General features: G+C 43.6%; 1 protein-coding gene across 1 annotated transcript; it reads right to left on the bottom strand.

Annotated features, from left to right (window-relative positions):
• Positions 1-4,444: 4,444 nt before the first annotated feature.
• Positions 4,445-22,965, bottom strand: LOC114803362 (potassium channel subfamily K member 3-like). The gene is made up of 2 exons (XM_029002881.1): positions 22,906-22,965; positions 4,445-6,761 (listed from the first exon to the last, which is right to left on the bottom strand). The coding sequence occupies exons 1-2, from the start codon at positions 22,925-22,927 to the stop codon at positions 5,806-5,808; spliced, it is 978 nt and encodes a 325-aa protein (XP_028858714.1). The 5' UTR covers positions 22,928-22,965; the 3' UTR covers positions 4,445-5,805.
• Between the last annotated feature and the right edge of the window lie 16 nt (positions 22,966-22,981).

Genomic DNA, 22,981 nt, shown 5'->3' with positions numbered 1-22,981 from the left:
GCATGGATTTAAACCACATCGTCATGGTCACACACTTTTTGCATCCACCACGAACCGCTAAGCAGCTGTATGGCTATAAGAGAATAAGCAGGTAGAAAGCACATAGAACTTTGAACTCAACACAACTCGTCTGGACTCATGCTGGGATCTCTTTTTCTGATTTGTCTTCATTTGATGTCATGATGTCATTGATTAACATTTGATGTTAAGGGACACGAGTGCCAGGGCTGGCGGAGCAGAGGACAGCTGAGAGACGTTCTCCATTTTCAGCCCTGCAGACACAATTAGATCAGGAGCTGCCAAGCTCAACATTAGTGCTCGTGTCTGATGAGAAGACCTCTTGTCATGGAGCCGCAGATCAAAAAGCAGGACACAACACACACATTACAAGCACTATGCCCTGATATGATTAGTCTGGTTATTAGTTCCCTGGTGTTCAACAAGTCCCTGCCAACACTGACAGGGACTCGAATCGTGACATGTGACATGTTGGATACGGCCTGTCTAACAAAAGCAATTTGCTTTTCACAATTCATTTAAGCATCTTTGGTCGGGGCCTTTCTGTCAGTCACTCAGGAAAACATATTAGGTGGGTTCAAGATGACACGCTCCTCACAGTCGGTGCATACGAAATGAGACAGTATATCGTTATGTAATGCAATAATCACGAACACACCCTGATTCCGGCACTGTGCACGTCTGTTTAAATGCTTATGCAACAACTGCAGCATTTTTATGAAATGGAAGTGCGGATGTAGTCTTCAGGGCAGTTTCTGACAGAGAACCGACCATCGCCTGTCTGACCACGCCCACCACCAAACTGAAGAGCCACAACATTAAAACCACTGGGCCGTCCTCACCTCAGCCCATACCCCACCGTCTCCTAACAATTTCCCTTCTTTTCCGTTTACGGAAATGACGATGCTTGGACCCTGAGTGCAGTAACAGATTGTCCCTACCGTACAATATTGAAGTGCATGCTGAGCCAGAGTGTGACTGTGAGCCCGCCTGGGTACAGTTGAAAGAACTGCATTGTAAGTGGGTGATAGTTCATGTCTACGCCCACCTCCTCTGTTTAATGAGGGTCGTGCAATCTTGCAGTAAACTGCTTCTCTCGCTCCACGTTTGAACCAATCAGCTTCCCGGTCCAAAATTCTTCATTGTCTTCAAAGAAGTGGCCTTTGTCTTTCAGATACATTTAGGTGGTCTCATTAACATACATGAAAGCCAGGGAGAAGGACAACTACCACCTTCAGGACTCCTGCTTCTCCGACCAGTCAGTCAGACTTGAGAAAGCCTTCTGGAATGGAAGGGCCAATGAGATAACAACCACCAATTTCTGCCATATTTTTTGCTAATTTTCATAATGTGCAAAACTAACTTTTGCAAACTTGTTTTTTTTACCCACGTGTGCAAATGTGATGTCATTTCAAGCATAAGAGACTCATTGTAAATTATTTTATAAACTTATTAACCTTGGCAAATGACTAAATGTTGGCTTTGTTAAATCCATTGCTGTATGCCAAATTTAAGGAATTTATCATTTGCACAAGATTTGCATCAATCAACAAATGTAGTTTTTCGAACTAGATTGTTACAAATGTTACTTTTGGTTAATCCGTCACTATGTGGCAAAATTGAAAACGTGGGTTTTATTGTGCGGTTATCGCTGCTTGCGGTTATTTTGTTTATTTTTACATTTCTTGCCTTAGAACAAGTCATATGATATGATAGTGTTGATGATTATTGTCCTTCCTCGGCAGTACAGAAGTGTGAAGTTTGTATACAGAGGTGCGGTGCAGTAATTACCATTCATTTTTTATGAACTGCACCCGGTCATGAATAGATTTGCTTATTTTAATATCTTTAAAGAAAGGTCTAGTAGGTGAACAGGCAAAATATCCTGTATAGAAAATGACCGTCAACTCCATAAGTTCCTGTATATAAAGATAATTACAACATCACCCAGTAAACCAACATACTTTTACAGTTTGCACTATGCTACAATCTAAGCATATATGGATTCATTTTCAGTTTCCTGTGTTGATCTGTTTTAATTTTTTTAATTATCTGTCTTTCCTCTGCTGCTCCCCTTTGCCTCCCTCATTCTTGTCTGAGGATCCATGTGTCGCAACAAAACCTTTTAATCAACGCTGATTTCCCACAGGTAGCAGCCTTTTTACTGCGGCGAGGCTCCCAAATCACATGAAGGCTTCCTTATCATTTGAGCAAGTGTGGATGTCTCTCTCTCTCTCTCTCCCTATCTCTTTCTCTCTCACTCTTTCTCTCCCTCTCTCGCTGTCTCTCTCTCTCTTGCTCTCTCTCTCCCTCTCTCTCGCTGTCTCTCTCCCTCTCTCTCTCTGTTTCTCTCTCTCTTTCTCTCCCTCTCTCTCTCACTCTTTCTCTCCCTTTCTCTCGCTGTCTCTCTCTCTTGCTCTCCCTCTCTTTCGCTGTCTCTCTCTCCCTCTCTCTCTCTCTCTTTCTCTCCCTCTCTCTCTCACTCTTTCTCTCCCTTTCTCTCGCTGTCTCTCTCTCTTGCTCTCCCTCTCTTTCGCTGTCTCTCTCTCCCTCTCTCTCTCACTCTTTCTCTCCCTCTCTCTCGCTGTCTCTCTTTCTCTTGCTCTCTCTCTCCCTCTCTCTCGCTGTCTCTCTCTCCCACTCTTTCTTTCCCTCTCTCTCGCTGCCTCTCTCTCTCTTGCTCTCTCTCTCCCTCTCTCTTTCTCTCCCTCGTTGCAGGCAACAATGTAGGCCTGTACGTCCCTGGCCGGAGAGAGCAGAGGAATGTCCCCAGTGAAGGACAGCAGATCAGCAGGTTTCAGGGACGTACAGGCGTGAATAGAACCAGGACCGCGGCAGCTCCCACAATGCACGGAATGCTGGATCCGGGTGTTGAGGGACAGGTGTGGTGGTGAAGCAATGACACATGGACTGGAAGGCGTGGACAGCAGGAGTCCTGAGGAAGGGACAGAGCAGTGAGTGGTGCTGCAACCCAGGAAAGCGTTGCAGCTGTTTCAGCTTCAGCCACTGCTTCCAGCATCTTGGGCTCCGTGGCCACTTAATAAAAATAAAAATCTGACCAAAACCCGCACCTTTGCTGCTTGGACCCCTAATATTATTATGATTAATAATAATAATAACAACAACAATAAGAAGAAGAAGAAACTGGACTCCACAAGTTTTCGTTGTCTTGTTTGAGCAGCTTTAAATGTCCCCACTAGGACACCTGCTCTGAAAGATCATTTATTTATGCATGTTGGACCATATTGGCTGGAACCAGATGCTACTTGACAGTGTGGTCATCCCATCTTCTGACAAGGTCCCGCCATAATAAGAGCAGCAACATGATGCCTGCCAGATGTTTCTCCTGCTGCTTTCCAGCAAGATCATTAGCTCCCACGAGGTCAACTGTCACATTGCTGCGACGCGTTATTTTCCTCGGGTACCCCAGTGCATCGTGTGTGTGTGCTGCTCCCCAACTGTAGCCAGATGTTTTCCTTAGAAGAACTGGAAAATATGGAAAGGGGGACTGATTTTCAAGGAGTTGCACTGGAGCTCCATGCCAAGAATCCACTAAATGTTGACTGCAGTATCATTAATTCAACTTAAAAGTAATTCCTATCCGGTTAGTAACATACGTGCAGGCAAACATCCACACACAACTACAAGCAGATAAGTTGGAACGTTGAAATGTGAAGAGGAAGAAGAAAGGACCTGCAGATTGGTGGCACCTCGATAAACAGATGGAGCCGAGCGGATGAAGCAGTGGGTAATGAGTGAGGCAGAGTGGACGGCTTCAGACACCGTGGTGCAGGATGAGTGGAAGTGGAGCGGAAGGAGAATGAAGTCGAGAGGATCTAACAACGCTGGACTGAGGACTCCATAACACATCAAAAATGGAATGGACGCTGGGGCCTGAGAGAGGAACGCTGTGCTCTTTTAGGACTGTGGGTTAAGGGACAAAAATAGATTTTGACGTCTCAACCATCAAACTCAGTCTGAATATGCAGAAATGTCAACAACATTCGCACTTCAATAAAAATCATAATGAGAACACACCAAAAACCCAAAAGCACGGTGCAGCACCACCATCTGCAACCATAACATCTATTTAAGCAGCTCAGATGCATCTCCTGTGATGATCCACGTGTCCATAAGCAGCTGATCACTGTTCCATTTTCCCACCTGTCAGCAGTAGATACACACGTGAAAGTGTGTATCTACAATTCCAGTATCTGTGTGAATGTGTTATTACGAGGCCTTCATTTCTTCTCCTCGCCAGTCATGAATTATGTTCCTAAAATGAAAGTGGATCAGTGAGGATTTTCCTTCCTTTCTCTGTGACATCCACTTACAGTCGGTCTGGATGATGGGGCATGTGAAATATACAGAAGTAGACCTGATGTCCATGTTGTGATTATAATGTCAACCACATAATATGCAGATATTAGTTTAAATATTTTTATTAAAAAAATTGAAATTAAAACTGTTAAAGTGATCATACAAGATACAAGAAATCATAATAGATTTTGACAACATTAGCTGATTCAGATATGAATTACATGGTCATAATAAAAAAAAAGCAACAAATAATGAAAAAGACATGCTAGAAATGATTAATACTGATATTTAGTATTGAGTCACCAATTTCAGCTCAGGACTGATGCCAGAATCATCAGTAACATTCACTGCCAGTAAAAGATGAGATACTGTAGTCGTCCTTCTCAGCTCAGACATCTGGAAGTGGGAAGGTGCTGCACCATCAGCTCCATTCATTAACATGTGCAAGTTGGCTGATGAAAATCCACCAGATATTCCTGAATGCAGCAATGTGTTGTGACCAACATGAATGTCAGAAGAACTTGTGAGGTAACTTCTAATGCTTTTTGGATTGGGGTATCAGTATAGAAATGTGTGTGTACTGAAACAGTGGTTCCCAAACTAAATATTGAAAATGAGAGACACCACTTAATATTCTAGAAATCGTGAGGCTGAAGTTTAGATGGTTTTTCATTTGAGAAGCTCTCAAGGCAGAGAGCAATTTGGTGTTGGAACATTCCTTATGTAATTGTAGAAAAGGTGTTTATAGTTTTATCCTCTCTTTATATATACTATATAAATATGATATGAGAAGATTGTGTGTCTCATTCTACCATTAATCCCTCGTTACTGTGTTCATAGCTGATCTGCTCATGGTTACTGTTGTGAGTTCTGCTGAAGAACATGTGTGGTTTCTATGAGCTTTTAATAAAATTTGGACTAAACAAGTTCCCAGCTGACCCACGACGGATGCAATTCTAGCTTCATGGGAGCTGTGTATTGCAGAGGTGCAAATTTCAATATATTATGCTATTATTAATGAATGAAATGTATGAATACTACATATATTTCTTTGCTGCAGTTGGCAGAGGAACCTCTAGCCTATCGGACTCATGGCTTTAAAACCCAAACATACTGCAGAATGTCTGGACTTAATCCCAAAGTAAAATGCTGAAATATCTCAAAGACAAAAGAAGAGACATAAAAGTTTTTGCCCAATAAGTAGATGCGTACATTAAAATCTCATCATATTACAAATATGTATTTACACGCCTTATCCAGTGAGAGCTAGAACTCAGTGTTCCTTTAGATGGAAATAAAACACACACACACACACACACACACACACACACACTAGATCAGGTTATTATACTGATATTTAAAGAAGTCTTGAAACCTAAAGGTGTATTATTCTTCATAAAGCACTCAACCACAGTGTAGCACGTCTTCTTGCTGTTGGACTGGTGACTGGTGACCAGGTCCTGTCCTCTAAATGGAGCATCGGCGCTTGGAGTGTCCCGGGTAGGCAGGGACGAGGGAGTGCAGCCCGGTGGAGACCGAGCTGACGGCGGAGGGGTGCCGCAAGCTGCACACGCAGCCGTTGGAGGTGAGTGGTTGGGCGGAGAAGGTCTCGCCCTGCTCCACGTACGTGTCGGAGGTGGAGAGGTCGCGAGGGATGATCATGGGGATGGAATACTGCAGCTTCTCCCGGCTCTTGTACCACAGGCAGGAACACATGGACTGGAAGTGCAGCACCTCGGCGTAGACGTTGCGCAGTCCTCGGCCGGCTCCTCCCCCGCCGCCGGCAGGGCCGCCGCCCCCGCCGCCGCAGGCCGTCCCGAGACCCGAGGCGGCTGAAGAGGAGGAAGGCGGGTCTGGAATGTAGTGGAAATGAGCCGCCATTCCGCTCCCACTACCCGCCTGCCCGTTTCGAGAGAGCAGCGCTCGCTGCTCGGCGTCTCGCCGCTCGTCCTCGGCGTTCATGGTCATAAAACGCAACACCACCAGGTTGAGGAACGCCCCGATCACGGTGAGGCCCGTCAGGATGTAGATGAAGCTGAAGGCCACATACTTGGGGTTGTTTTGCAGCGCATGGTCCTTCTGCAGTGCCACATAGTCACCGAAGCCAATAGTGGTGAGCGTGATGAAGCAGTAGTAGTAGGCATGGAAGAAGCTCCAGTCCTCGTAGCGAGAAAAGGCCGCCGCCCCGATGCACAGGGTGCTCATGCAGGAGATGAAGCCGATGCTCACCATGTTGGCCATGGAGACCTCAGTGCGTCGGAAGCCAAGGCACTTTTTGAGACGGTGCAACAGATACTTCACCAGCGTGTTGATGCGCTCTCCCAGGCTTTGGAACATGACCAGCGTGAGAGGAATGCCCAGCAGAGCATAGAACATGCAGAAGACCTTTCCACCATCTGTACTGGGTGCTGCGTGGCCATATCCTGTGAATAGAAAGTGAAAGAAAGTGAGAGTGAAGTGATTGTCATTGGGATACACCGCAGCACAGCACACAGTGCACACAGTGCAATGTGTCCTCTGCATTTAACCGGGATTTGAACCGGCAACCTTCTGATTAACCGCTAGGCCACCACTGCCCGTTAATCAGGGGAGAGCGCGAACGCAGTCCCCCCACTACTCCCCGGGAGACCCGCCCTCTTCATCACAGCCAATCCCCTGCCAGGTAAGAAGACAGGGCAACCGGATATAAACTATTTACAAGAAACACACCGTTCTGTCCCTCTCTTACATATACACGTGCATATGTCTACAGACATTATTTCAACATTGGCAAAGATCGTATAGGTTCCCATTCATGTTTGTGCCATGGACACCTACAACAATCTTTAGGTGGGTGGGAAGTTTCCACATTGCCACATGATAAGTCCACTTCTCACATGAAGGAACACACCTGCTGATTCCAGAGCAAAGATTTACATGCAAGTCAAGAATTTCAAGAACTGACTGTTCAAGGACATTATTCACTGGCTGATTTCATAGCTCTCAGAATATATTAGCACAAATAAAAGCTTTTCAACTGGGATGTCATCACAAAACAACTAGTTCCTCTGCCTTTTACCACAAAATTGTTTCCATGGACCAAAACAGTCCTCACAGAAAAGATCATTTCACAGAAACAGACTGTGTATACGGTAATTTACAGGCTATGATATAAAGCATTTGAACCCTAATCACGATGGGAATGAGGCTACATAAATGAATCCCTCATTGCCACCATGTAGTGGCATTGTGTAGTGAAGACATTCACACCCAAAGGATAAAATCATTTTACACCATTTGTATTCTGAGCAGGCTGTTCATGACCTGCAGACAATGAATTTAAAATGGAGAATGAAAACTGCGAGCAGTTTTTGTTGATCGGACCTGAAGCACGCCATGCACCTCAGGGGTGCGTGGGATGCCGATTTTGGCATATTGCTTGATGTTGTAAGCTATTACATTTTTCCACTATGTGGCTCTGTGACTATTCTAGTAGTTTCGCACCTCAGTTGACGTTGTAAGTTATTTCCTGTTTCCACTAGGTCCTGCTGCGGCTATTCCGGAAACTTCATTCATTATCTTGTTCAGGCTGTAACATTCATCAATCGTGGAAAGTTTGGTGCAGATTGGTTAATGTTGTAAAGTATTTCCTGTTTCCACTAGGTGGCACCGCGACTATATCAGAAACTTGATGTTAGGACTGATCAATCGTATTAAGTTTAGTTAAGATTGGATGTTACATGTGCGATTGACAGCAACTTCCTGTTACATGGCGCATCGTTGAAATTCGCCATGATGTCATGAATAAGCTGTACAATGAAAGCTCAAAAGCATCCTCTTTTTCTGCCTAAAGACTCTCCATATCAAATGATATAAGAATATGATATGTAAAATAAGTCATTTCTTGTTACCAGTAGGGGATGCTTTGTCGTCTGGCCGACACCCATTTCAAGCCTGTGAAGTTTGGTGAAGATTGACAGCAATTTCCTCTTCCATGCCATACATCAAAATTGACCGCCATTCCACGGTCAAGCCCTCCAACAAAAACGTACAGATTTCTCACATCATCATCCCCAAAGCCTTAAGACTTCGATGTTCCGTGTTCTGATTGGTGGCTGTTATCAGCCATACACATACATTTATCAGGCACTGATGGTCATGATGTTAATTCAAGACATTAATAATACATTCAGTGTATTAATCATGTATAATCATTAGACCAAGTGTTAAATTAAAACTGAATACTGGTTCTAGAATCCAGACCCAAATCAGTGTTACATTAAATCAGTGTCATTTTAACGAGGAAAAATATAAATGTATGAAATAAGATGGGTCAAAAGAATTTAAATGCATGTCATTTATTCATCACTACTTTATTATATCTTGTCATATCTTCTTATTAGTTGGGCACATCATATCAGCACATTGAAAACATTTCAAAATGATACAAAAATGCCTTAAAGTAGTGTTGAAACACACTGTGGTGCAATGGAAGAGAGACCAACCCTCATAACACTTCCTACTAAGAACTTACGTAACATAACACAAGTTTTAAGTGAGTACAGTCTCCTTCACCATCAAAAGGAAGTCCTGGCTCTGGTGTGATATCTGTCCAATTACTCTGGCCATTATGTCTGGTGCTGCTCGCTCGTCTATGGTACTACCAATGGTACTCACTTCTTACCCACCTGGGAGAGTTCTGGTTTTAGTTCTGTTTTAGCTCTTGTGCCAGTTTTCTGTTCTTGTTTAGTTTTAATTCTCAAATAAATATCCGCGTCTAGTTTCTCCTGGGCAGTGGTGGCTTAGCAGAGAAGGAAGTGGCCCCGTAATCAGAAGGTTGTCGTAATTGCCAAGGTGCCACTGAGCAAAGCCCCACACACTGGTCCCCAGGCGCCTGTCAAAAGGGTGGTAGTAGTAGCCTAGTGGGTAACAGAAGACCCGGGTTCCCACTTACTACCATTGTGTCCCTGAGCAAGACACTCAACCCTAAATTGCTCCAGGGAGACTGTCCCTGTAACTACTGACTGTAATTCGCTCTGGATAAGGGCGTCTGGTAAATGCTGTAAATATAAATGTAAATGTCATGGCTGCCCACTGCTCACTCAGGGTGATGGGATAAATGCAGAGGACAGATTTCACTGTGTGCCCCGTGTGCCGTGCTGCTGTGTATCACAATGACAATCACTTCACTTCCTTCCTTTCTTTCTTTCTAAATTCATAGCAGTTACTCCAACTTCAGAAGCTTCATGATGTTTCTTCCACACAGGACAACAAAACATGTTATTTGGCCATTATAGTTTGCAGCTTGATTGCAGACATCACAGACAGCCGTAAGACAAAAGCTGATCAGAAAGCATTTCTTCAATTACCGTATGAAAGCAAATATGTAAATTACAGACAAACTTAAAGACTCATGAAACCTGCGTGTAATATAAGTTGGAAATGAAGGTAGGTCAGCAGTACACAGGTGCAGCCACCCTCCTCTCTCCTTTCCGAGAGTTATTATTCGGAGGAAATCGTTGGCCATTTGGCTGTCCACCAACTAAGAGGGTCTGATTGCAGGACTGAAAGCGCTGAAGCAATTTTGCGTTTTGCCTCCTTTTCTGTGTTCAGGAAAATTGTCTGTTTACTCAGGAGGCTTCACTGGCGAGTTGTAATGAGTGGTTTCTTATTTCTTAAAAGCTCATTTACCACGTTATGCATCTGGCCTTCTTTTTACATGCCAGTGATTTTATAGCTTAGCCCCATATTATAAAAGCAGTTTTTATAATTAGAATCTATATGATGACATCTTGATGACAGCAGCACATTTGCGGGTGGTAGTGGCCTAGTGGGTTAGGCATTCACCTATGAAGCAAAAGGCCAGAAAGATGATCTCTATAGCAGAGACAGCTGTTATGAATCTGGTAGAATCCAAATGTTATAGTCACAGTTAATGACAATGAGGCGGGAAAAAAAAAATGCCACGAGTGTGACATTTTTATGCAATTCATATCCCAAGGAAGTTATGCAAACTCATGTTGGTCGTAGTCAGGTCCTTCACTTTACAGTACTGTGGGTTACTGATGGGAAGTTTATTATCACCTGTAGCCTCATATTTTAGCCTTAAATCCAGGTTTGGCAGTAGTCCGGGGCCCCATGCAACATTATGTTGCAACACTGCAACATTAAAGTGGACCGTTTGACTTTCCTTTTCGGCCATCGTGCCTGTTTGGTTTCTTTTGAGAATAAATCATTGTTTCCAGTACGTCCCATCTCTGCACTTCCTTCCCCCATCAGCCCGTGGATGTGACAGTCGGATGGTGATTTTTTATCATTTATCAGTCATATTTTGTGATGATGACTGTGTACAACTTTTATTGTTAAAACAAAAACATAATTCATATATTCAACTATTGTAGAACAACATGCATGATGTGGATGTTACGTGTCAGATACTCAGATCAGGTTTTGAATTTTCACTGAAATACCGGTGTGTGCGCTGCAATCTGATGGCTACAACTCTCATGGCTACAGTCAAAGAGTCTCTTCTACAGTAGACTATTGGATTGCTCCTCAATATGATTAATGATGTTTTTTAAAAAACTAAATCCCCTCTTTATGGCGTTACTTTTAAAACGTGTCATGAAACTGTCAATTATTGGCCCTGTTGGCGTGCCGTAGTGGAGGGGGAAGGGGAGGGTGTGCTGCAATCAGCTCATAGGAAATTTACATATCATTATTATTATTACCACTACTACTAAGCTTAATTCGCACGTCCTCTCTCACTCATGGTATTTTGCTTAATGGATATATGCATTCATTAATAAAATAGCACCATAGATGGAACGTTTTATTGCAGGAGAGATGGCATCCCTCCTCATACCCCCTCATTTAACATGAACCATCTTCTCTTTATTCCTTGTTGTGTGCACCTTTGCCCGCCTGTATAAAAATCCCTTGTTGTATCACGTCTTCGTCAGGTCATCTTGTCTTTTGTCATCATGCGTGTTTCGTTCCTCGGTCACTGCTCGCCCTTCTTTGGATTACCTTGCCTGTCACCAGGTACTCCTTGTTTGACTATTAGTTTGGGGTCGCCTTTTCTGTTCCTGGTTGCCCTCGATGTTACCGAATCCTGACGCCTCTTTTTCCCATTCCCACCCCCCACCCAGACCAACCCACACCTTTCGACTACCGCCATCTTGTTTCCTGTTCCCCCCAGCCACAGTGAAGACTGTGCCCAGTCTTGCATCCCGTGCAGCTCCTGAAGTGCTGCTCCCCCCTCACGCTGCGTCTTTTCAAGAGACCATGCACCTCGTCCCCCTGTTTCATCAGCCTCCAGAGACATGTCCACGAATGAACCCCGTGCCCTTTTTGAGAATTGTAGAATGACCCATTCCTCGCACTGTTATGCAGGCTCTATGCAGCAAAAAAAGAAAAGTGCTTTAATCCCCCCCCCCATTCATTTCCACAGGATTCACTCTCGGATTCACCCAGGCTTGAGCCACATTAACCTTCACATGGATTTTCCAAATTAAATTCCTGATGTGTGGCTCCTGTTTTCACCCACTGCTGGTCTATTTTCTACTTTCTACCTGTTTTTAACCATCACCCTCAGTGAGCAGTGGGCAGCAGTGAGTGGGTACAGGTACCTCAGTGGTTCCGGATTCGAACCGGCAACCTTCAGATTATGGGTCTGTTTTTTTACCCACCACTGCCCCAGATATAGGATTTTTATTGTGTAATATGTATTATATCTCCACATACAACCAGATTACTGGAGATATTGTGGCATGAATCAAAGTGATCTTCAGTTGCCTTTAAATGCAAAAAAGCATTTGGTGGTCAGTTGGTCCACGTTGATTAGGAAAGACTGGGACAGGCATTACAGAAGCAAAATGTTCCCTGAGCCCATGGAAGCATGATCTGAGCAGAAGAACAAATTATGTATAATAAAATGGAAGAGTTACTGTGGCCTTGCCAGCTAGTCTAACCTTTTATTTCAGACATAAGATATACACAGACACGTGGTGTCTTTTCACCATCATTTCATTCCATTTTCATGGCATTTTTATAGTCAGGTGGATTATGTCCTAGATGCTGACTGCAGAGATACCAGAAACACCAACTCACCAACCTCACCAACTCTCATTAACCTCTTTTGACTAAAGAGGTTAATGAGAATAATGACAACACCATTCTTTTTCACAAAGTTTAGTACTTCTGTTTTTATTATGGCAATTTTTCCGTATTATGGCATATAATCCAGAATGTTATGAAGGATGATCAAATGAATTGCAAAGTCCCACTTTACCATAAAAATTAACTTAATAAAACAAAAAACTATTTCCACTGCATTTCAGCCCTGCCCTAAAAGGACCTGCTGAGATTATTTCAGTGTTCCTCTGGTTAACACAGGTGAGAGTCTTGAGGAGCACAAGACTGGAGATCATTCTGTTATTATGATTGAGTTATAATAGCAGAATGGATGATGATGCTTGAAATCATTGTTCTTCCTCTGTCAACCATGGTTACCTGCAAGGAACCACGTGCAGTCATCATTGTGTTGCATAAAAAGGCCTTCACAGACAAGGATATTGCTGCTACTAAAATTGCACCAGAAGAAAAGGAGAGCACTACCATCAGTCCAGTCTCGTGCCAACCATAAAGCTTCCTGAGACCGTTCATGTGTGGGGCTGCTTATCATCCAAGGGAGCGAACTCACTCACAATTTTACCCCAGAACACAGCCGTGAATAAAGAATAGAACCAAAACATCCTCCGACAGCAACTTCTCCCAACCATCCAAGAACAGTTTGGTGAAGAACAATGCCTTTTCCAGCATGATGGAGCACCATGTCATAAGGCCAAGTGAAATTGTTAAAGGGGTGTTAAAGGGGTGCACTCATGTTCCACGTTCGCGAGTGGCGAGTCTGTACCCTCACCTGTAATATCTGTTTTTAGGGTAATCAGGCAATTTTCATTGTAATTGTTACAATTGAAGGTGTTTAAACCCTTTAAAGGGGTTGCAGTATTTGGGAATACACCGTGCATGTTCCACATTTAAGCGCTCTGTGATGAGAGATCAATTTAGGCGTTAGCGCCTAGTGCTTGGTGGCTGAAACAGCCTAAACCTGAGTAAGGGTTTTACATCATTTCTGCTATTGTTTCATTTTCGCTTATTTTCCTTCCTCCATTGGCCATAACTCCCTGTGAGGACAATCTTTATCTTTGAGTTTCACCCTAAGATTTGCCTTTCTACTGCCTCACACAATCAACCTCCTAGACCCTCGACCCATTTAACACACTGATTATGAAGGAACGCGTCGCCATCAGTCAGGACTGGCCCGGAACTTGATTGACAGCATGCCAGGGCGAATTGCAAAGGTCTTGAAAAAAGGACCAACACTGCAGATATTGCTTGCTTTGAACCACGTATAGCTGTTTAGTATGTTTTTGTGCGGTGTGCTTAAACAATTTTGCTAAGTTCTTAAATTGTTAACAAAGGATAGTCTTTTCTAATGTAGTACTGCACTACTGTTTTGGACATAATAGCCACATAATGATGATTTTTTGGAGGCGTGGTCGGTGACCTGTGTTAGAGACAGGACCACCACAGATGATGCCATATCAGGTCCACAGATGACGCCATATCACATCTCCTCCATACTGCACTCACCCACCTGGACACTCGGAAGGGAAATTATGTTAAAATGCTTTTCATTGACTACAGTTCAGCATTTAACACTATAATCCCTTCCACACTCACCACCAAGCTGGAGCACCTGGGACTCAGCTCATCTCTCTGTCAGTGGATCTCCAACTTCCTAACCGGGAGACCACAGGCAGTAAGGATGGGTGGACATGTCTCAACCTCCATCACCCTCAGCACTGGAGCCCCCCAGGGCTGCGTTTTGAGCCCCCTGCTGTACTCCCTGTACACATACGACTGTACAGCCACTACTAACTCCACCACCATCATCAAGTTTGCTGACGACACTGTCGTGGTGGGCCTGATCTCTGACAACGACGAGACGGCCTACCTGGAGGAGGTTGGAAATCTGGCGAACTGGTGCCAGAGGAACAATCTCCACCTGAACGTCAGCAAGACAGAGGAGTTAATAGTGGACTTCAGTACAAAGCAGGAGAGGACCTACCAGACCCCTGTCATCAACAGGAGCCCAGTGGAGAGAGTGGACAGCTTCCGTTACCTCGGTGTTTACATCACGCAGGACCTGTCATGGTCCTGTCACATCAACACCGTGGTGAAAAAGGCCCGGCAGTGTCTTTACCACCTCAGACTCCGGAGAGACTTCAGACTGCCCTCCAAGGTGCTCAGGAACTTCTACTCCTGCACCATAGAGAGCATCCTGACGGGAAATATCTCAACCTGGTTCGGGAACAGCACCATGCAGGACAGGCGAGCCCTACAGAGGGTGGTTCGATCAGCCGAACGAATCATCCGTACCAAGCTCCCTGACCTTCAATCTACCTACAGCAAACGGTGCTGCACCAGGGCTAGGAAGATAGTGAAGGACCTCACCCACCCCAACAATGGACTCTTCTCTCTGCTGCGATCAGGGAAGCGCTTTCACTCCCTGAAGTCCAACACAGAGAGAATGAGGAGGAGCTTCTTCCCGCAGGCTGTCCAAGCTCTCAACAACAACAGTACATAGAACTCATGCACTTTCATCTCCAATCACTCCGGACTCTTTTGCACAAAATCACTTTGCACAAAATGACTTTGCACAAAATGACTCTGCGCTTTTTACCTTACTGCTTTCTTTTTTTTTTTTTTTATGGCTCTTTTTCTCTTTTCTTTAAACATTGTAAAAAAAAACTGTAACTCATTTGCACACCTTCACCCTACCAGTTACACATATTTTATGTTAAAGACGTACAAGTGTAATATTTGGTTATGTTTGCAATATTTGCATATTGGTTCATTTGCAATACTGTGGTCTGTAGCAGTTGCAGAAAGCATTTCACTGCACATCATACCGTGTATGACTGTGTATGTGACAAATAAAATTTGAATTGAATTGAACCACAGGAAACACAGTCTGCTGTGTGTGGAGCAGTTGACTGTTGGTCTTCTAACCTGCTTTTTTGCTCCTATGAAGAAAACTTCCCTTTCATCTCCGTCTTTTTCTTTCTTTGTGCTGTATGGAGTTGCCCTTGGTCCTTTTGGACAGACCCCAAACATGTTTTCAGTTATGGATTGTTCTTTCCAAGACACATCATAGGACTGCCATCCATCTACATTTGACACTTCAAACTTACAACGACCCTCATGTTTATTAACTGCACCTTGTCCCCCTCACCCCAAGAGAAATCTGGTCCCCAATTTAGTCCCCTCCTTTCCCAAATCCATTAACCCAACCACCCCCTGACCCAGAAGACACTGCTGTGCACAGCTGTTGCAAAGTCAGAGGCCAAACTACAAAAAATATTCTGGGAAGGCATTTGGCTGCAGTCTTTGATGTTTGTGAGGCTTGGACTTTCTGGCATGGACAGAGACGAGGTAATTCCCAAGATGGATGTTCTCAGAGAGTGTTATGTCATGCTTTATCAGACCTGTTATGTCATCAGACCTGTTACCTTCTTGGTACCATGGTGCAGTTCTCTCGTAGCCTGAGGGCACAGAATCAGCAAACTTTCTTTTTTCCTTTCCAAAGTCCTTTTTGGTTTGCTGCTTTTCATGTGAATAGAACTAAAAGGCAAGGCTCTAGAAAAGATTACAGACCACAAACCTAAGGTCAGTGTAGGTTATGTCAAAGTGTGGTCACCCCAGTAAACAATATACGCAGGGGCAAGAAAAAGTCTTTGTAAACCGTCATGAATTTCATTGTTTTCTACATCAATTTGTAATAAAATGTGATCTGGTCTTCATCTAAGTTATAGATGGAATAGACAGTCACTTGACTTTCGTTGATGTTTAGAGCATGTTTAAAAATGAGCATGTTAATGCTAGCATTATAATATCAAAAATGCTGGTGGCCTAGCGGTTAAGGAAGTGGCCCCGTAATCAAAAGGTTGCCGGTTCGAATCCCGATCCACCAAGGTGCCACTGAGGTGCCACTGAGCAAAGCACCGTCCCCACACACTGCTCCCCGGGCGCCTGTCATGGCTGCCCACTGCTCACTCAGGGTGATGGGTTAAATGCAGAGGACAAATTTCCCTGTGTGCACCGTGTGCTGTGCTAATGATTGCATCCTAACATAAAAAAAAGATAACAGGGCGTGGCCAAGATGTGTCACGTTAAATTTGGTGACATTTAGAGCAATTAAAAAAAAATTGCATGTTAGCATGTTAATAATTGCATGCTAACAAAAGAAAAGCTAACAGGGCATGGCCAAGATGTGTCACGTTAAATTTGGTGAGGTTTGGAACATGTTGAAAAATTTACATGTTAGCATGCTAATGATTGAATGCTAACATAAGAAAAGCTAACAGGGCGCTGCCAAAATGTGTCACGTTAAATTTGGTGACGTTGGGCGAAAGTTAAAAAATTTGCATATTAACTAAAGTGTAATAGGACCACGTGTCTCAAAAAAAGTGGCCGAGGGACCGGGCGTCCCTAATAAAGTTGCCGAACGACCGGGCATCTCTAATAAAGTGGCCGAAGGACCGGGCGTCCCTAATAAAGTGGCCGAACAACCGGGCATCCCTAATAAAGTGGCCGAACGATGGGCATCCCTAATAAAGTGGCCGAACGATGGGCATCCCTAATAAAGTGGCCGAAGGACCGGGCATCCCTAATAAAGTGGCCGAACAACCGGGCATCCCTAATAAAGTGGCCGAACGATGGGCATCCCTAATAAAGTGGCCGAAGGACCGGGCATCCCTAATAAAGTGTCCGAAGGACCGGGCATCCCTAATAAAGTGGCCGAACAACCGGGCATCCCTAATAAAGTGGCCGAAGGACCGGGCATCCCTAATAAAGTGTCCGAAGGACCGGGCATCCCTAATAAAGTGGCCGAAGGACCGGGCATTCCCAATAAAGTGGCCGAACGACTGGGCATCCCTAATAAAGTGGCCGAACGACTGGGCGTCCCTAATAAAGTGGCCAAACGACCGGGCGTTCCTAATAAAGTTGCTGAAGGACCGGGCGTCCTTAATGAAGTGGCTGAAGGACCGGGCGTTCCTAATAAAGTTGCTGAAGGACCGGGCGTCCCTAATGAAGCAGCCGAACGACCGGGCGTCCCTAATAAAGTGGCCGAAGGACCGGGGGTCTTAATAATGTGGCTGATTGAGCAGGAATCCTAATGAAGTTCCTGGTTTAAGATTCCATTGAATTACACTGTTGGCGATGCTGCTGTATCAGTACCCCTTGTAGGGCCTCTATATGTTCCCATGTTGTATGAAAGTATTGTTAATGGAACTGGTAAAATTTGGAATGTGAAAGTAGATTAGTGTGTGTTTTGTGCAGTAGCGAGTAAGTAGTTAACAGAATGCCACATGTGTTAGCGTACCAAAAATTTTGCAGACGCTTGTGTCCAGAGTGACTTACAGTCAGTAGTTACAGGGACAGTCCCCCCTGGAGATATTCAGGCTCTTGCTTAGGGAACCTGGGAATCTGGGTCTTCTGGTTCATGGGCGAGAGTGTTACAATCTAGGCTACTACCATATTTTTTGTAAATATGTTTTATGTAAAGTTGCTTCCAGTTTCTCAGTTTTACAGCTGAATTAAAGTAGAAGCAGCCGGAGTAGCGTGCCCTCTGCTGCCACGCTGTTCATTTTGTGCACTTGTAGTTGTGCAATAAAGGATTGAATGAACCCCTCCCTTCCACACTGGTTATTGATTTATCCAAATGTGCTACAAGTAGGACTTCAGTTTTATAACTTTTTAATACAAAGTAATTTCAAAGACATTAGAAACAATCTACAAATGAGGTAAAGAAGAGGCAATGAGGTAAAGAAACAAACCAGAGTGACAGCCTGAGATCTGAAGGAACAACTGGAAGTGGCTAACATCTGTCCATCAGTCTACAGCACGTAACACATTGAACAAGCAGGAGCCACAAAGGAAGATGGTAGTTTGTCATTAGTCTGATCGACTAATACACAAAATGTCTTGGGGGGTTTCAACCAGTTTTTAACCCCAATGGATCACATACTTTTTCTACCAACAATATCAATTCAATCAGATTATTATTTTAGGCACATTACATTTGTCAACTGGATCTGATTAGAAATGTAGGAAACCATGAAATTCCAAAAGGTTTCACATACTTTTTCTTGCACCCGTACTTCCACACAGGAGGAACGAGGTCACCGGAGATTACACACGTCTCTAGTTGTAGGAAAAGGTGTGTTTTTTGTAAGGCACAAAAATCTTGCCAGTAATGCTTGAGGATTTTCACTACTGTGTGAGTTTTTGTGGTGTAGACGGCAGTGATCAGAAGGACGGTAAGCAGGAACATGACAGCAACATTGGAGGTGTGACAATAACCACCCATTCTAACCATTCAACATATGCTCAAATGGACTTAGATCTGGAGAAGTTGGAGGCACCATTGTTGTATCCCTGTTAGTTGCCAGTGGTTTTAATGACTGATAGATCCAGTCAACCCATGAACGGTGCCTGAGGAGCAGTATGTGGGGTTCATACCTTGATGAAGGCACCTCTGTGGCGGCTTGATGATTTCACATTTCAAATAGATTTTCAGAAAAACATAACTACAGAGGCATTTGACACAATATTTAAGTGCCTGTACCGTGGGTAATGTTTACAATATTATGAAGCACAAAATATGACCTGCTACAACTGCAGGGCTGTCTTTATTCTTTGAGATCCTGTGTGGCCGATTTCATTCACAGCAGAACAATGGGACACATAGTCACAGATCTAGTAAGTTGAAACCCCACTTACCACCACTCAACCCTCCGGGGGGAAGGTCCCTGTAACCACTGACTGTCAGGCGCTCTGGATAAGGACGTCTGGTAAATGCCACGTGGGGTTCAAACCTGAGTTTGTTGTCCTCTGGATCCAAGGCGAGTATGTTACACACTAGGTAACCAGCATACCTCTGGAATTGGGTTTATAAATGTACTAACAAGGCTGATGTTAAAGAATCAATCATATAGATGATTGATTTAACTTCAGAAAAAAAAGAAAAGGGTGTCTCATTTATAACTGCGTATACACAAAACGGGACCTAAAAGAAGCGTCCGTCTTATGCATATGCTGCAATCAATAAAAACAAAGTTGATGGCAGAATGTCGCATATTTACGTAAACGTATGCTCATATGTGCGAACAAAAAGGGTGAGAAAAAATGTGAGTGCTAGTGAGTCAAACATACATTTAATTGTACTTTTTCAGTCCCATTATTATAATAGCGAGAGTAAAACATAAATTAAATCTTAACTTAATCTACACTTTTAATCTAAAAATGTAAATGGATTGATCCTGACAAATCTGATGGCACAATGGCCTGATTTAATACATTAAAAAACATTGTTTAATTTCTAACTATTTATTGTTCATATATTGACTTGTTTTTATAAAATGCAGGTGACAGCGGCTACCTTCTCAAGTGCTTGCTCCTAACCCCTTTGTCAAACCCCCAGGGCGCAGAGGAAATGGCTTTAATCAGCCCCCACATCTTGGCCACGCCCTCTCTGCTAGCACACACACTCTTTCGATGCGCTGCAATTCTTTTCTTTTTTAGCACTTTAAATCTGACAATTTTTTACATTTTGGCCACTGTCCTGTTTGCTGCACTCACTTCATTCACAACCTCATTACTTGTTGCCACTCACTGCCATAATCTTTGTTTGTCACCCTACAGTGACCACCAAACCAAAAAAAAAAAAATTCCAATGCACCCACAAGCGCCTCTAAAATGTTCAAATCTCAAATTGCCAGTCACAGTTTTCCCTTTTTCCCCAGAATGATTTTCTTCTTATGCTCTGTTTCTACCGCAGCATATGCTGCACGTTGATGCGCCCTGCCACCTGACTCCAGTAGAGGAGTGCAGTGGCCGGCTGGCAGGCCGTCTGGCCCGAGCAGATGCCACTCTGCATACAGACATCTGTCTGGGCACTGATGCACACGAAGAAGCGCTGGCGCCGGCACCACTGACCAGAGCGCTTTACCCACCAAACCCGCTCCAATTCTGCTTTTAACAAGCCGCACATAGAAAGCACATCTCCTGCACTTCTCCTTTATTCTCGTATTGCATGGGTGACATCCCAGGTGGCCACAGAGCGAGGGGTAATAAACCTTCACACACACGAACAAGAGATCTAATTCACACTTGGCTATGTTGATTATGGCCAGTGCCGTATTTAGTAGAAATGTCCAAACAAACACTGTGGTGCCATGACAGCATGAATTACAAGTTTACTATAGAGTATGGCTACAGAGTGAGATTCAAGAAATAAACTCTTGCGATACATTTCCACATATTAAAATAAAAGTGATCATTAATATTGATCAGAAAGTCCATTGTGCCACACCGGCGTCCCTTTCCTTCATACAATGGTCACTGAGATCAGATTTCGCAGAGGTGATATCTGGCCCTTCATTAACATATCTTAATTCAAAGTCCATTAATAAGTGTAATGGTGACATGTTTAATCACTAACCTGTAAAGCACTTTCACAAGTGGGCGGCCATATATGATATAGAACTAATTTACATAAATAGTAACAAGCAGGGAGTTTATAGACTTCTTCATTTCAACCATCTTTCATACTAATTTCCACCACACCAAGAACTGTAAACAGCTCCAAGCCAATATGAATGAGCCAGACACACGTCTCTCTCCCAGATATGAACAGCTGGTATATTTGTTAATACGGTCTAGTCTGTCCTGGTAAACGCGGTGAAATGCAGAAAAGCGAGTGAGAAGACTGGAGTCTTACTGTGCATTAATTAGCAAACGCTTTTTTAAAGTGACTTACGCTTTGGTTAATAAAGCAAATTTATGGCCTGATTTACAGCGGCCTTCCCAGCCGCTGCCGTGGCGGAGAGGAAAAACAAACAGAAGCAAAACAATGGCGCCGTGGCATCAGCAGGGAGAGCGTTTGATGATGATAAATGGCTTTGGCTCTTGTTGATTTTGTTCCAGGAAACAGAAAATGAGTGGGGGCAGCAGCTTGTCCACATAGCATTTGTCTGGTTAATATGCTTAGCACCGCTGAAGCCTGGGAGCCACGCACACGCTCACCTTCTCACCTGGACAGAGAGAGAATGGCCACCGGCCACACATACGCTGCTCTCGAAGGGACGAGGTGGACAAGGCTGGGGAAAAGATTTCACCTTTTAAATAATTCCAACATTGCTCGATCAAAAATGAACATGTACTATATGGTCTCTACATAGTTAACCTTTGACCTGGATAGAGAGGTACAATATGTGAGTAAGGTTTAATTTAAAGTGATTCTTATCAGCAGTGACAGTGAGCTGCACTGTTCCAATCCATTAAACATTTACATTCATTCGGATGCATTTATCCCCTCACAGATGCAGGAAGACATTAGTACCTCACTCTGCTGCCGGGACACTTTCTGGTGTGTGTTCCAGAGCCAGTCACTAGATTACTGCTGCTCTTGTCTGGACAAGTGAGGTGTCATATTGCAGATTAGTTCTTGTGCTGAGTGCTTTGCACCGAGTGGCAGGACAGGCAAGGAGTTACATTCAGGACAGGGATCTTACCAAGTACAGAGGACCATAAACATGACATGCATGACATTACCTAACAATGCCACCCCATGGAAGGCACTATAGCTCTATACAGACCTACGGCGTTTGGTTACATAACTGTTCATAAGTACATGATATTCCCATTACATGTCACTCGCTGTCACCCATGGTACAGGACACACTCCGCCGCTTCTCGGTTGATATACAGTGCCATCAAGCATTACTGTCATTAGAATTTATTTAACTGCGCAATGAAAATAAAAGTATTTTGGCAGCATTTATCCTCTATTTAATGAAGAAAATATGAGAGAAGGACCCCTTTTATAATTAGATTGACTGTCAAGTAAAGTGGTGGAGTAAAAACTGCATGAGGACTTTTATTTAATTTATGATTCCATAAGCCATTCTATATTTATTTATGTGTTTACTTTCAGAAACAAATATAACGGGGCCTTAAAATGTCCGTAAAATAGACAGATACTTACAATTTCATACAGGTGGCCCAGACACATATTTTCATCCCACTGACAGTTACAAATAACCAATAGAAAAATCATCTTCTTAACATTTATTTCGAGTTGACCATCTGCTGTCCACAAAATATGATGAAGAAGAAGTTTATTAAGATAAACTCTGAACTGTACTGACCCTCAACCTCTCCCCCGGCTCCCTTCCTTTCTCAGTCAGGGTATGGATGTAAGACAGAAATAATTATCATGATGACATAATTTAATACAAATCTAATTATGTTGCTAAAGTAAATATGTTTTTTGAAGAACGGCCTGATTTAGACAAAGAATGTAAAGACTTAAGGGCCACGTACCCAGTAGGCTAAGCTGAATAAACATTTTCCCACCAGTCCTACATCATAAACCCCCAGTAAGGACCAGTGACATTCCTTTCTCTTTCGCTTCCCATAAACCTAACACAGCAGTACGAAGGTAAAACATCTCACCCTTGCTCTCTGATACATTCATCTCCAGATACCAAATATAGTTATCACTGTTGTTCTTTGGCAGCCCTCTTCCCTT

This window comes from Denticeps clupeoides, chromosome 14 (genome assembly GCF_900700375.1).
Source record: "Denticeps clupeoides chromosome 14, fDenClu1.1, whole genome shotgun sequence".
In the NCBI taxonomy this organism is placed as follows: Eukaryota; Metazoa; Chordata; class Actinopteri; order Clupeiformes; family Denticipitidae; genus Denticeps; species Denticeps clupeoides.
The sequence above is the reverse complement of the archived record's forward strand: the minus strand, read 5'-3'. Positions and strand labels throughout refer to the sequence as shown.

Excerpts from the sequence above, each read along its gene's own strand:
- LOC114803362 (XM_029002881.1), bottom strand. The coding sequence starts at position 22,927 with ATGAATGTATCAGAGAGCAAGG. Across the intron at positions 6,762-22,905 it reads GAATGTATCAGAGAGCAAGG|GATATGGCCACGCAGCACCC; the intron begins GTGAGATGTTTT and ends TTCTATTCACAG.